The 13,816-nt window shown below is 48.9% G+C and overlaps 1 protein-coding gene across 1 annotated transcript; it reads left to right on the top strand.

Annotated features, from left to right (window-relative positions):
* The first annotated feature begins 12,366 nt into the window (after positions 1–12,366).
* LOC137345694 (histone H1-like) lies at positions 12,367–13,050 on the top strand. Its single transcript, XM_068008958.1, has one exon. The coding sequence runs from the start codon at positions 12,367–12,369 to the stop codon at positions 13,048–13,050; it is 684 nt and encodes a 227-aa protein (XP_067865059.1).
* Positions 13,051–13,816: the final 766 nt, after the last annotated feature.

Below are 13,816 nucleotides of genomic sequence, written 5' to 3'. Positions count from 1 at the left end.
GTGGGGAACCTTATCAAACGCCTTACTGAAATCCATATACACCACATCCACGGCTTTACCCTCATCCACCTGTTTGGTCACCTTCTCGAAAAACTCAATAAGGTTTGTGAGGCACGACCTACCTTTCACAAAACCGTGCTGACTATCGCAAATGAACTTATTCTTTTCAAGATGATTATAAATCCTGTCTCTTATAACCTTTTCCAACATTTTACCCACAACCGAAGTAAGGCTCACAGGTCTATAATTACCAGGGCTGTCTCTACTCCCCTTCTTGAACAAGGGGACAACATTTGCTATCCTCCAGTCCTCCGGCACTACTCCTGTCGACAATGACGACTTAAAGATCAACAACAACGGCTCTGCAATCTCCTCCCTGGCTTCCCAGAGAATCCTAGGATAAATCCCATCTGGCCCAGGGGACTTATCTATTTTCACTCTTTCCAAAATTGCTAACACCTCCTCCTTGTGAATCTCAATCCCATCTAGCCTAGTAGGCTGTATCTCAGTAATCTCCTCGGCAACATTTTCTTTCTCTACTGTAAATACTGACGAAAAATATTCATTTAACGCTTCCCCTATCTCCTCTGATTCCGCACACAACTTCCCACTACTATCCTTGATTGGCCCTGTTCTAACTCTTATCATTCGTTTATTCCTGATATACCTATAGAAAGCCTTAGGGTTTTCCCTGATCCTATCCGCCAATGACTTCTCGTGTCCTCTCCTTGCTCTTCTTAGCCCTCCCTTTAGATCCTTCCTGGCTAGCTTGTAACTCTCAAGCGCCCTAACTGAGCCTTCACGTCTCATCCTAACATAAGCCGCCCTCTTCCTCTTGACAAGCGCTTCAACTTCTTGAGTAAACCACGGCTCCCTCGCTCGACAACTTCCTCCCTGCCTGACAGGTACATACTTATCAAGGACACGCATTAGCTTCTCCTTGAATAAGCTCCACATTTCGTTTGTGCCCATCCCCTGCAGTTTCCTTCCCCATCCTACACATCCTAAATCTTGCCTAATCGCGTCATAATTTCCTTTCCCCCAGCTATAATTCTTGCCCTGCGGTGAATACCTGTCCCTGCCCATCGCTAAGGTAAACCTAACCGAATTGTGATCACTATCGCCAAAGTGCTCACCTACATCTAAATCGAACACCTGGCCGGGTTCATTACCCAGTACCAAATCCAATGTGGCATCGCCCCTGGTTGGCCTGTCCACATACTGTGTCAGAAAACCCTCCTGCACACACTGGACAAAAACAGACCCATCTAAAGTACTCGAACTATAGTATTTCCAGTCAATATTTGGAAAGTTAAAGTCCCCCATAACCACTACCCTGTTACTCTCGCTCCTGTCGAGAATCATCTTCGCTATCCTTTCCTCTACATCTCTGGAACTATTCGGAGGTCTATAGAAAACTCCCAACAGGGTGACCTCTCCTCTCCTGTTTCTAACCTCGGCCCATACTACCTCAGTAGACGAGTCCTCAAACGTCCTTTCTGTCGCTGTAATACTTTCCTTGATTAACAATGCCACACCCCCCCCCCTCTTTTACCCTCTTCTCTGTTCTTTCTGAAACATCTAAATCCCGGAACCTGCAACATCCATTCCTGCCCCTGCTCTACCCATGTCTCCGAAATGGCCACAACATCAGGATCCCAGGTACCAACCCATGCTGCAAGCTCACCCACCTTATTCCGGATGCTCCTGGCGTTGAAGTAGACACACTTTAAACCAAGTTCTTGCTTGCCAGTGCCCTCTTGCGTCCCTGTAACCTTATCCCCTACCTCACTACTCTCAACAGCCTGTACACTGGAACTACAATTTAGGTTCCCATTCCCCTGCTGATTTAGTTTAAACCCCCCCGAAGAGCACTAACAAATCTCCCCCCCAGGATATTGGTACCCCTCTGGTTCAGGTGAAGACCATCCTGTTTGTAGAGGTCCCACCTACCCCAGAAAGAGCCCCAATTATCCAGGAAACCAAAACCCTCCCTCCTACACCATCCCTGCAGCCACGTGTTCAACTCCTCTCTCTCCCTATTCCTCTCTTCGCTAGCACGTGGCACAGGCAACAACCCAGAGATAACAACTCTGGTTGTTCTCGCTCTAAGCTTCCACCCTACCTCCCTGAATTTCTGCCTTAAATCCCCATCTCTCTTCCTACCTATGTCGTTGGTGCCTATGTGGACCACGACTTGGGGGTGCTCCCCCTCCCCCTTAAGGATCCCAAAAACACGATCGGAGACATCACGTACCCTGGCACCTGGGAGGCAACACACCAACCGTGAGTCTCTCTCGTTCCCACAGAACCTCCTATCTGTTCCCCTAACTATGGAGTCCCCAATGACTAATGCTCTGCTCCTCTTCCCTTTTCCCTTCTGAGCAACAGGGACAGACTCTGTGCCAGAGACCTGCACCCCATTGCTTACCCCTGGTAAGTCGTCCCCCCCAACAGTATCCAAAACGGTATACCTGTTGTTGAGGGAAACGGCCACAGGGGATCCCTGCACTGCCTGCTGGTTCCCTTTCCTTCCCCTGACGGTAACCCATCTACCTACTTCTTTTACCTGAGGTGTGACTGCCTCCCTATAACTCCTGTCAATAATCCCCTCCGCCTCCCGAATGATCCGAAGTTCATCCAGCTCCAGCTCCAGTTCCCTAACGCGGTCTGCGAGGAGCTGGAGTTGGGTGCACTTCCCGCAGATGCAGTCAGCAGGGACACTCTTGGCGACCCCTACCTCCCACATTCTGCAGGAGGAACATACAACTGCCTTTACCTCCATTCCCACTATTCTAGATTCCCAATAAATCTACTGAAAAACCAAACGAAAAAAAAAGTCAAAACTTGTTCGCTTAGCAATCCGACGGACTGAACTTTTTAAATAAAAAGCTTACCTTATCAACACACTAGAGTCCTTTTTTTTTGGTTAGAGGAGGAGGGTGGGTGGGAGACACTACACGTGTAGTGTCTCGGGTACTGCCACTGCCCAAATAAATAGTTTTCCCCTACCCAGCAGTCCCCGGTCCTCCGAAACAAAAAAGGGATTAACTTGTAACTTACTGAAATTGACCGCTCAGCTGAAAGTCCGCTCCGCACCCCGTTCTATCAAGGCTGCTCCTCGCAAAAGACAAAGATTTTAAAACTGCCCAAATAAATAGTTTCCCCCTACCCAGCAGTCCCCGGTCCTCCGAAACAAAAAAGGGATTAACTTGTAACTTACTGAAATTGACCGCTCAGCTGAAAGTCCGCTCCGCACCCCGTTCTATCAAGGCTGCTCCTCGCAAAAGCGTGGTACAAATGTTACTTGCCACTTATCAGCCCAAGCCTGGATATTGTCCAGGTCTTGCTGCATTTCTGCTTGGACTGCTTCAGTATCTGAGGAGTCACGAATGGTGCAACCATCAGTAAACATCCCCACTTCTGATCTTATGATTGTAGGAAGGTCATTGATGAAGCAGCTGAAGATGGTTGGGCCTAGGACACTACCCTGAGGAACTCCTGCAGTGATGTCCTGGAGCTGAGATGATTGACCACCAACAACCACAACCATCTCTCTTTGCATTAAGTATGACTCGAACCAGTGGAGAGTTTTCCCCCTGATTCCCATTGACCTCAGTTTTGCTAGGGCTCCTTGATGCCATACTTGGTCAAATGCTGCCTTGATGTCAAGGGCAGTCACTGTCACCTCACCTCTTGAGTTCAGCTCTTTTGTCCATGTTTGAACCAAGGCTGTAATGAGGTCAGGAGCTGAATGGCCCTTGTGGAACCCAAACTGAGCGTCACTGAGCAGGTTATTGCTAAGCTAGTGCCGCTTGATAGCACTGTCGACAACACTTTCCATCATTTTACTGATGATTGAGAATAGACTGATGGGGTGGTAACTGGCCGGTTTGGACTTGTCCTGCTTTTCGTGCACAGGACATACTTGGGCAATTTTTCACATTGCCGGGTAGATGGCAGTGTTGCAGCTGTACTGGAACAGCTTGGCTCGGGTCGTGACAAGTTCTGGAGTACAGGTCTTCAGTACTATTGCTGGAATATTGTCAGGGCCCATAGCCTTTTCAGTATCCAGTGCCTTCAGTCGTTTCTTGATATCACGCGGAATGACTCAAATTGGCTGAAGTCTGGCCTCTGTGATGCTGGGGACATCAGGAGGAGGCCGAGATGGATCATCAACTCAGCACTTCTGGCTGAAGATTGTTGCAAATGCTTCAGCCTTATCTTTCGCACTGACGTGCTGGGGTGTCCCATCATTGAGGATGGGGATATTTGTGGAGCCATCTCCTCCAGTTGTTTAATTGTCTACCACCATTCATGATTGGCTGTGGCAGGACTGCAGAGCCAAGATCTGATCCATTAGTTACTGGATCGCTTAGCTCTGTCTATTGCATGCTGCTTACGGTGTTTGGCACGCAAGTAGTCCGGGGTTGTGGCTTCACCAGGTTGACACCTCATTTTGAGGTCTGAATGGTGCTGCTCCTGGCATGCCCTCCTGCACTCTTCATTGAACCAGGGCTGGTCTGCCAGCTTGATGGTAATGGTAGAGTGGGGGATATGCTGGGCCATGAGGTTACAGATTGTGGATGAGTACGACTTTGCTGCTGTTGATGGTCCACAGGGTCTCATGGATTCCCAATTTTGCATTGCTAGATCTGTTCGAAAGCTATCCCATTTAGCACAGTGGTAGTGTCACACAACTCGATGGAGGGTATCCTCAATGTTAAGACAGGACTTTGTATCCACAAGGAGTGTGCGGTGGTCACTCCTACCAATATTGTCATGGACGGATGCATCTGCGGCAGGCAGATTGGTGGGGACGGGGTCAAGTATATTTGAACATCTTTTTAAAAAATACACACTGTCTTTGGTTAGTTGAGAGGTGAAAAAGGAGGAACCATCCCTATCATCTCTCACCTGTCTGTAACATGCTGTTGTAATGTTTGAAATAGGGCAGCCGATTTGTGCACAGCAAGCCGTGTGATAATGACCAAATAATCTGCTTTTAGTGATCTTCGTTGAGGGTTGCATATTGGAGCCCTCCCCTGCTTTTCTATGAAATAGTGCAATGGGATCACTTATTTCTACCTGGGAGGGAAAATGAGGGCTCAGTTTAATGCCTCGTCTGATAAATGGCACCACCAACAGTGCAGCGCTCCCTCAGCTCTGCACCGAGGTCCTGCTCCCCCCTGCTCTTTCTACTAGCCCTTTTTATATTTTTTATTTCTTTTTTAAGTATGTATCCAATTCCCTTTTGAAAATTACCATTGAATCTGCTTCCACTGTCCTTTCAGGCAGCACATTCCAGATTTATCAACTCTCTGTATAAACAAATTCTCCTCGTCTCAAACCAGCCCTTGTTGCGGGTTCCACCTTTACCAAGTGATGCTTCTGCTGCTTCATAGATGATTGAGTTTAGTGACTTCCAAGCTTCATCGATGTCGGCATCGGTGCTTCCCGTTAAGGCTTTGGTGGGTAGCAAGTGTTCTAGCAACAGTGCGAAGTGCTGGTATTTGGTATAATTGCTTATGCAAGAGATGTTGATGTGTGGTGGGCCATTGTGTTTGGAGCTGTGGACCTTTCAAGGGTGCACCTTCACTCTGCTGCTGATAAGAGAATGGTCGGTGTCACAATCTGTGCTATGGTAGATGTGGGTGTGAAGAAAACTCGGCAGATCGCGCCTCCTCGTGATGACCAGGTCGAGTTGGTGCCAATGACCAGACCTCGGGTGATGCCATGATACCTTGCGGTGATGTCTGCCCTGGAAGAAGGTGATGGTGATGCAGAGATCATTCAGGGCACAAAGCACAAGAGGGTGTTCTCCGTTATCATTGATCTTGTCCACTCCATGATGACTGAGGCACGTTGGCCATGAATCAATGTCTGCCCCAACATGTGTATTGAAGTCACCCAGGATGACTAGCCTCTCGCCATTTGGGATGTTCCTCAGAACATCACCAAGGGAGTCATAGAAATGCTATTTATCCGAGATGCTGGCCTTCAGAGTTGGTGCGTAGATATATATGATGTTGACTGTGCCTCCATCGGATGATACCCGCAGGGAGATGAGGTACTCTGAGTTTGCTGCTGGTGGCTCAATTGATCTTCAGCACTCTTTCCATGACAGCAGAAGGTGTAATTAGCCTCTTGAATAGAGCCTGTGTCGGCTAACCCCGTTTCTTGTAGAGCGGCAATGCCGACACCAAGCTTGTGTACCTCATGGTCAGTCAGGTCTCTCTTGAGTACACTGGCTGTGGAGTGTGGGCCGTTGTTCATTCCATGGCACATAGTCCTCACATTCCAGCTTCCAAGCTGAAAGGTTACCTTTCTTTGTTTGCTGCATAGGCCTAGGCATGGTTTTAGGAGGTGCAGGTTTGTCTAGCATCTACACCCTCCTCTTAACCTCTTAGGCTGGTGTCCAGAGGAAAGATGAAAGCCTGTATGTCTGGGCCTATTCAGTTACAGGAGTTGCCGGAAGGGCTAAAATGAGGGAAACACCAACCGCAAAGATGCTTGCAAGTGTGACATGAAGACCCTAAATGTCGACTTGCATTTAGGAGTCACTAGCTGGCGAAAGAGGGAAATGGCGACACATCCTGTGGACTGGTGTGTACTACCACGATGACCAGCTGCTACAGAAGCTTGGCAACAGGCGCCAGCGTCAAAAACAACAACACATAACGTCACTTGGCAGCTTCACGTGTGGCACTTGTGGAAGAATCTGTCTCTCAAGGATTGGCCTTCACAGCCATCAGCAAAGGTGAACCAAGAGAAGACACCCCACCTTAATGGATTGTTCGCTATGTGTCCATCATCTTTCATAGATGGAAGGATGTCAACAGTGTGCCTATTGTTTCAAACCATAAAACTTTAATTTGCATATTTAAAGAAGGCATTTGTGGTGAGAGTTTGATACTTCCCTCAAATCCCAATTGTTTATTCTGATTTATGTCTATTTATGCCCTGTTTTACGTTCTGGCATAAAAAGAAAAAAAAGTAAGTTATTAAGATTAGCAGGAAATTTGGGTGTAAGTAGATACCAATAAAAAGAGAACACAAATGAGCCTAATTTTGGGTCTAACTTGCTAATTATGCCCCCACATGAAATCCCATCACACCTTTACCCCAGTACAAAGGTGCGAGCATAAGAGGGGTGACAATCCCAGGCAGTGGAGGCACTCAGGTTAAAACCTCCCTGTACATGGATGACGTCGCCGTCTTCTGCTCGGACCCGCTGTCTGTGCGCAGACTGTTGAGCATCTGCGACCAGTTCGAACTGGCCTCGGGAGCCAAAGTCAACCACAGCAAGTGTGAGGCCATGTTCTTTGGGAACTGGGCTGACCAATCCTTTGTCCCCTTCACCGTTAGGTCAGACTACCTGAAGGTGCTGGGGATATGGTTCGGAAGGGCCGGGGTGTGCACCAAAACCTGGGAGGAGCGAGTAGCCAGGGTACACCATAAACTGAGCACGTGGGAGCAGCGATCTCTCTCCATTGTGGGTAAGAACCTGGTCATCAGGTGCGAGGTGCTCATGTTGTTGCTGTACGTGACGCAAGTCTGGCCCATACCCCACTCCTGCGCTGTGGCGGTCACCCGAGCCATTTTCCGCTTCATCTGGGGATCCAAAATGGACCGGGTCCGGAGGGTCCCTCATTCTGACGACTACCTTCGTGTGCGGCTGCATCAAGCTGTGTGTAGATCTCCAGTACGCAAACTCCAAGTGTCACTATGTGCTGAGGTTCTATCTGTCCCTGCTGTTGCAAAGGATGGGCCTGGTCACATTGCCCGGAAACCTCCATCCAGTTGGACTGTGCCGTACCACCTATCGTTGGTGGAACAGTTTCTGCAGAAAAACACCTTTGCCAACAATCCATCAGGCAGTGGTCAGCACGGAATATCTTCAAAGCCCTACGAGAAAAGGAGATGGTGAATCCTGTCGGATAGTTCCCCGAGCAGACCGCCAAAGTCATTTGGCAAAATGCCTCATCACCCGAACTTTCAAACAAGCACCAAGATGTAGCTTGGCTGGTGGTGAGAAGAGCCCACCCGTCAGATCCTTCCTGCATGCCTGAAGTCTCACCCCCTCCGCACAATGCCCTCGAGGTGGCTGTGGTGGGGAAGAGACAGTTGCCCACCTCCTAATGGAATGTGTCTTTGCAAAGCAGGTGTGGAAAGAGATACAGCGTTTTTTGTCGAGGTTCATCCCAAGCAGCTCTGTAACACAGGAGTCTGTGCTCTACGGGCTGTTTCCAGAGACACACACCGAGAGATAAACATCAACTGTTGCTGCAGGACCATCAATTCGGTGAAAGACGCTCTTTGGTCTGCCCGAAACTTGCTGGTCTTCCAGCGCAAAGAGTTGTCCACCACCGAATGTTGCAGACTGACACATTCCAAGGTCCAGGACTACGTGCTGAGGGACGCACTACAGCTTGGGGCAGCCGCAGCAAAGGCTCAATGGAGAAAGACCACAGTGTAAGGTCCCCCCACCAAGCTGAACTGAGGGGCTGGATCCATGGGAAACCCCTTGAACTGTATCCAGAAAATCTTTGTTTGCTGTAAAATATATATGGCATGAGAAATGAAATGGAAGGGTTGTGAGGCAACTCACTCCTGTATTGAAGGAAACTGACCTCATTTGCACTGTTTGCGTTTTTTCACTTGGTGCTGTTTAGGACTGTTTTGTCATGTATTTTTTTTTACAGATTTTAATGAATATTTTGGAAATAAAAAAAAAACATTGGCTGGCAAATACCCATCAGATCCTTCCTGCATGCCCGGAATTTCACCCCCTCCACACACTGTCCTCGAGGTGGCTGTGGTGGGGAAGAGACGGTTGCCCACCTCCTAATGGAATGTGTCTTTGCAAAGCAGGTGTGGAAAGAGATGTAGTGGCTTTTGTCGAGGTTCGTCTCGAGCAGCTCTGTAACACAGGAGTCTGTGCTCTATGGGCTGTTGCCAGGGACGCACACCGAGACAAACATCAACTGCTGCTGGAGGACCATCAACTCAGTGAAAGACGATCTTTGGTCTGCCCGAAACCTGCTGGTCTTCCAGAGCAAAGAGTTGTCCATGACTGAGTCTTGCAGGCTGGCACATTCCAAGGTTCAGGACTACGTGCTGAGCGACGCACTAAAGCTTGGGGCAGCCGCTGCAAAGGCTCAATGGGGAAAGACCACTGTGTAAGGTCCTCCCGCCATAGTGATACGAGGGGCTGGACCCCTGGGAAACTCCTCGGGCTGTATATACCAAATAGGGTTTTGCTGTAAAATGTACATGGCATGTAAAATGGAATGGAAGGGTTGTGAGGCAACTCACTCCTCTAGTGAAGAAAACGGATTTCCTTTGCATTTTCTGGAATGTCAACTTGGTGCTGTTTTGAACTGTTTTGTAATTTTTTTTTACAGATTTTTATGAATAAAGTATATTTTTGGGGGAAAAAAACATTGGATGGCAAAGATATGACATCGTGCCCTTCCTTCACCTCTTAACCAATTGTTGCAGAAAGTTAAGGCTTCATTGGATGACAGATTTGGTTCGACTGTGGAACTTTTTCTCATAGGAACATAGTAACAGGAGGAGGTTGTTAAGCTCCTCAAGCTAGTTCTGCCATTCGATTAGATCATGGCTGATCTGTATCGTAACATTATTTATTCAACTGGGTTACAAAAATCGATCAATCTCAGTTTTGAAATTTTCAATTGTGCAACCAGCCTCAACAACCTTTTTAAAAGAACTTGCATTTATATAGCACTTTTCATGACCACCGGACATCCCAAATCACTTTACAACCAATGACGTACTTGTGAAGTGTATTTACTGTTCTAATGTAGGAAACATGGCAGCCAATTGGCGTACAGCAAGCTCCTAGAAAGAACAACATGATAATGACCATATGTTTTTCTGATATTGATTGAGGGATAAATAATGTGAATAACTCCCCTGCGCGTCTTCAAAATAGAGCCATGGGTTCTTTTACAGCCACACAAGAGGACAGATCGACTTGGACAGTGCTGCATTCCTTCAGTACTGCACTAGAGTGTTATCCTGGAGTGGATCTTGAAGCCATAACTTTGTAGCTCAGATGCAAGTGTGCTACCAAACTGAGCCATGGTGAGAGCTCCAGATTTCCTCTCCCCCTTGTGTGAAGGAATGCTTGCTGACATCACCTCTGAATGGCACAGCTCTAATTTTAAAGTTATGCCGCCTTGTTCTGAACGCTCCCCACCAGAGAAAATGGTTTCTCCCTGTCTATGCTATCAAATTTTTAAATCATCTTAAACACCACAAGCCAAGTCTATGTAACCCATCTTCATCATTTAACCCTTGTAGCCCTAGTATCATGCTGGTGAATCTGTGCTGCATGCCCGCCAAGGACCAATATATCCTTCCTGAGGGGCAGTGCCCAGAACTGAATGCAGGTGGAGTCTAATTCTGGACTTTAAACCATTGTCAGCTAGATTTAACTCCAAATAGTTACATCGAATTACATCGCGCCTAGAGCACAGAAATGGGCCATTAGGCCCAACTAGTACATGCCCAAGCTTATTCTCCACCCTCTTCATCTCACCCCTATCAACATATCCTTCTATTCATTTCTCCCTCATGCTCTTGTCCCACTCCACCTTAGAGGCAACCAGGCCTCAACCATTCTATAAAAGCAAAATACTGCGGATGCTGGAAATCTGAAATACAAACAAGAAATGCTGGAACCACTCAGCAGGTCTGGCAGCATCTGTGGAAAGAGAAGCAGAGTTAACGTTTCGGGTCAGTGACCCTTCTTCAGAACTGGCAAATATTAGAAATGTCAAACGTTATAAGCAAGTGAGGTGGGGGTGGGGCAAGAGATAACAAAGGAGAAGGTATAGATTGGACAAGACCACATAGCTGGCCAAAAGGTCATGGAGCAAAGGCAAACAATATGTTAATAGTGTGTTGAAAGACAAAGCATTAGTACAGATAGGGTGTTAATGGACTGAAGATTGAACAGCAGCAAGTACAAACATGTAAAAAAAACAGTGGGTAAGCAAACTGAACAAACTAAGATGAAATGAAATAAACATACAAAAAAATTGTAAAAAATGTAAAAAAGAAAAAATAACTAAAAATAAAAGTAAAATGGGGGACTCGTCATGCTCTGAAATTATTGAACTCAATGTTCAGTCCAGCAGGCTATAGTGTGCCTAATCGAAATCCGAAGAAGGGTCACCGACCCGAAATGTTAACTCTGCTTCTTTCCACAGATGCTGCCAGACCTGCTGAGTGGTTCCAGCATTTCTTGTTTTTATTTCAGATTTCCAGCATCCACAGTATTTTGCTTTTATATTACTGTACTAATGCTTTGTCTTTCAACACACCATTAACATATTGTTTGCCTTTGCTCCATGACCTTTTGGTCAGCTATGTGGCCTTGTCCAATCTACACCTTTCTCCTTTGTTATCGCTTGCCCCACCTCCGGCTCACTTACTTATAACCTGTGACATTTCTAATATTTGCCAGTTCCGAAGAAGGGTCACTGATCCGAAACGTTAACTCTGCTTCTCTTTCCACAGATGCTGCCAGACCTGCTGAGTATTTCCAGCATTTCTTGTTTTTATCTCAACCATTCTATACCGTAGATAGAGAGAAGTTTTTCCCACTGGCGGAAGGATCGAGAATCAGAAGGCACCGATTTAAGGTGAATGACAAAAGAACCAAAGACGGCATGAGGAAAAACGTTTTCATACAGCAACTGTTTAGGATCTGAAATACACTGCCTGAAAGGACGGTGGAGACAAATTCAATCGTGGCTTTCAAAAAGGAATTGGACAAGCACCTGACTCGGGAAAAAGACTGCATGGGCCTGGGTGGGAGGGCAAGAGAGTGAGAGTAGCTAAATTGTTCTTGCGGAGAGCTGACACGAATGGCCTCCTTCTGGGCTGTGACTATTCTCTGATTCTATGAATTCCACATTCTTAACATTCTTTTGGGCAGGAAGCTTCTCCTGAATTTCCAATTGGGTTTAATGAAGTGTTGACCCATCAAACTGGTCAATTGGAAGAGTCCTCATACCCGGCAGCACGTGTTGGAGAAGGGAGAGGGGGGCGTGGCGGACGTGGGCATGTTGCCAGTGGGAGGCGCAGGTGATTGGCTGGTAGGGGAGGGGGCGAAGCAGGTGATTGGCTGGTAGGGGAGGGGGCGAAGCAGGTGATTGGCTGGTAGGGGAAGGGGCGAAGCAGGTGATGGGCTGGTAGGGATGGGGCGGTGCCCCGCTCCCTCTCACACCTCAACTTGCTTCTATCGCGTCCGCCTGGCGCCTTCAAGTAGGAGCGCCGGCGGCTCCCGCTCCCGCAGCCGCGCCGGGGGTGAGGGCTGCCCGGTGCTCGATGGTGTCCCGACCGGGCGGCTGTAAGGCCGCTGCCGCCCCGCAGCAGAGGAAGAAGAGGAAGAAGGCGGCGGGGGCGGGTGGCGGCGGTGGAGGAGGAAGGACGAAGAGGCGGAAGAAAAGGAAGAAGCCGCAGCAGAAGCAGCCGCAGGCGCCTCTCCCGCCGCCGAGCCAGCCTCGACCTTTCCGGCGGCGGCGGCGCCGGCAAATGCAGGGCATCAACCAGCTGATCCTGCAGGCGCTGTCGGCCCGCAAGCAGCGGGGCGGCCTGTCGCTCACCTCCCTGCGGGAGGCGCTGCTGGCCAGCGGCTACGACGTGGAGCAGAACAAGACCCAGTTCCGCGTCGCCGTCGGGGGGCTGGTCCGCAACGGCTCGCTGGTGCGGACGGGGGGCGGCGGGGGCCGCGGCGGAGGAGGAGGAGGGGCCGCCACCGGGTGCTGCCTGCGGCTCAGCCGGAAACAGAACAGGAAGAAGCAGAAACAGCAGAAGCCGCGGACGACCGGAGTGAAAGCTCGGGCCGGGGGCGACGCCAGGAAGAAGGGGAAGAAGCAGCAGAAGAAGAAACAGCCGCGGCCCAACCCCGGCAAGAAGAAATGCCGGCCTCAGAGCCCCACTAAGAAGCGGCCCGGGGGCAAGGCGACCCCCGGGAAGGCCAAGGCCAAGCCGAGGAAAGCTCGCAAATAAAACTTGTCAACACAGGGGGTGGGGGGGCGACCGACCTCCCGTCTCCAAAACACAAAAGGCTCTTTTCAGAGCCACAAACATCTGCAAAAACAAAAGGCTGGAATTACCCAACTCAATTCACACTCATACCCGAGGCCGTTCTGCCCATCCTGCCTGTGCTAGCTCCAGAGCTGTCACTAGTTTTAGTCCCATCCTTATTAAACCACCCCTTTTAAAGTGAACCGGGGCGACTGGAGATTTCACTCTCAGGTTGGCGAACACACAGATATATATAAATATTTTAAATATAATCTAAACCCAGGGATCTTTATAAAAACAAGATATTCACGAATTAATCCAATGTGGAAGTGGTTCAGGATGTTCTATGATCGTGGATCGCTGCCCAAACGCAACTTATTTACTTTACGGATGATATTTTCCATCTATTTCCAATTATCTGCCCGGTTTTCTGTGACTGGTTTAAATGGACTCTTTATTTTCTCTTGGTTTTTGGCGGGATGTCCCTCCGCTTCCCTCCCTTGATCTTTTTATTCCCCCCTGCCCCGGGTTTTTGTTCTGCACCCGGTCTGCTGGGGGTCGGCTTGTTGGGCTCTCCCGGCCGGCGGGGGGTTGGTTTGGGGAGGGATGGAGGGGAGGGGAGGGGAGCGGGGCTCCAGTCTGGCGGTGCCACCGGCTGCTCTGGGCCAGTCGGCAAGTCCCCGGCACCTTTGACACTTGACAGTATTGGCCAGGCGGGCAACCTTCCCCCACACCCACTCACCCTCCT

Source organism: Heterodontus francisci, chromosome 29 (genome assembly GCF_036365525.1).
Source record: "Heterodontus francisci isolate sHetFra1 chromosome 29, sHetFra1.hap1, whole genome shotgun sequence".
NCBI lineage: Eukaryota > Metazoa > Chordata > Chondrichthyes > Heterodontiformes > Heterodontidae > Heterodontus > Heterodontus francisci.
This window is presented reverse-complemented; position numbering and strand designations above follow the sequence as displayed.

What these genes read in the sequence shown, in the direction of transcription:
- LOC137345694 (XM_068008958.1), top strand. Translation starts at nt 12,367, where the DNA reads ATGGTGTCCCGACCGGGCGGCTGTAAGGCCGCTGCCGCCCCGCAGCAG.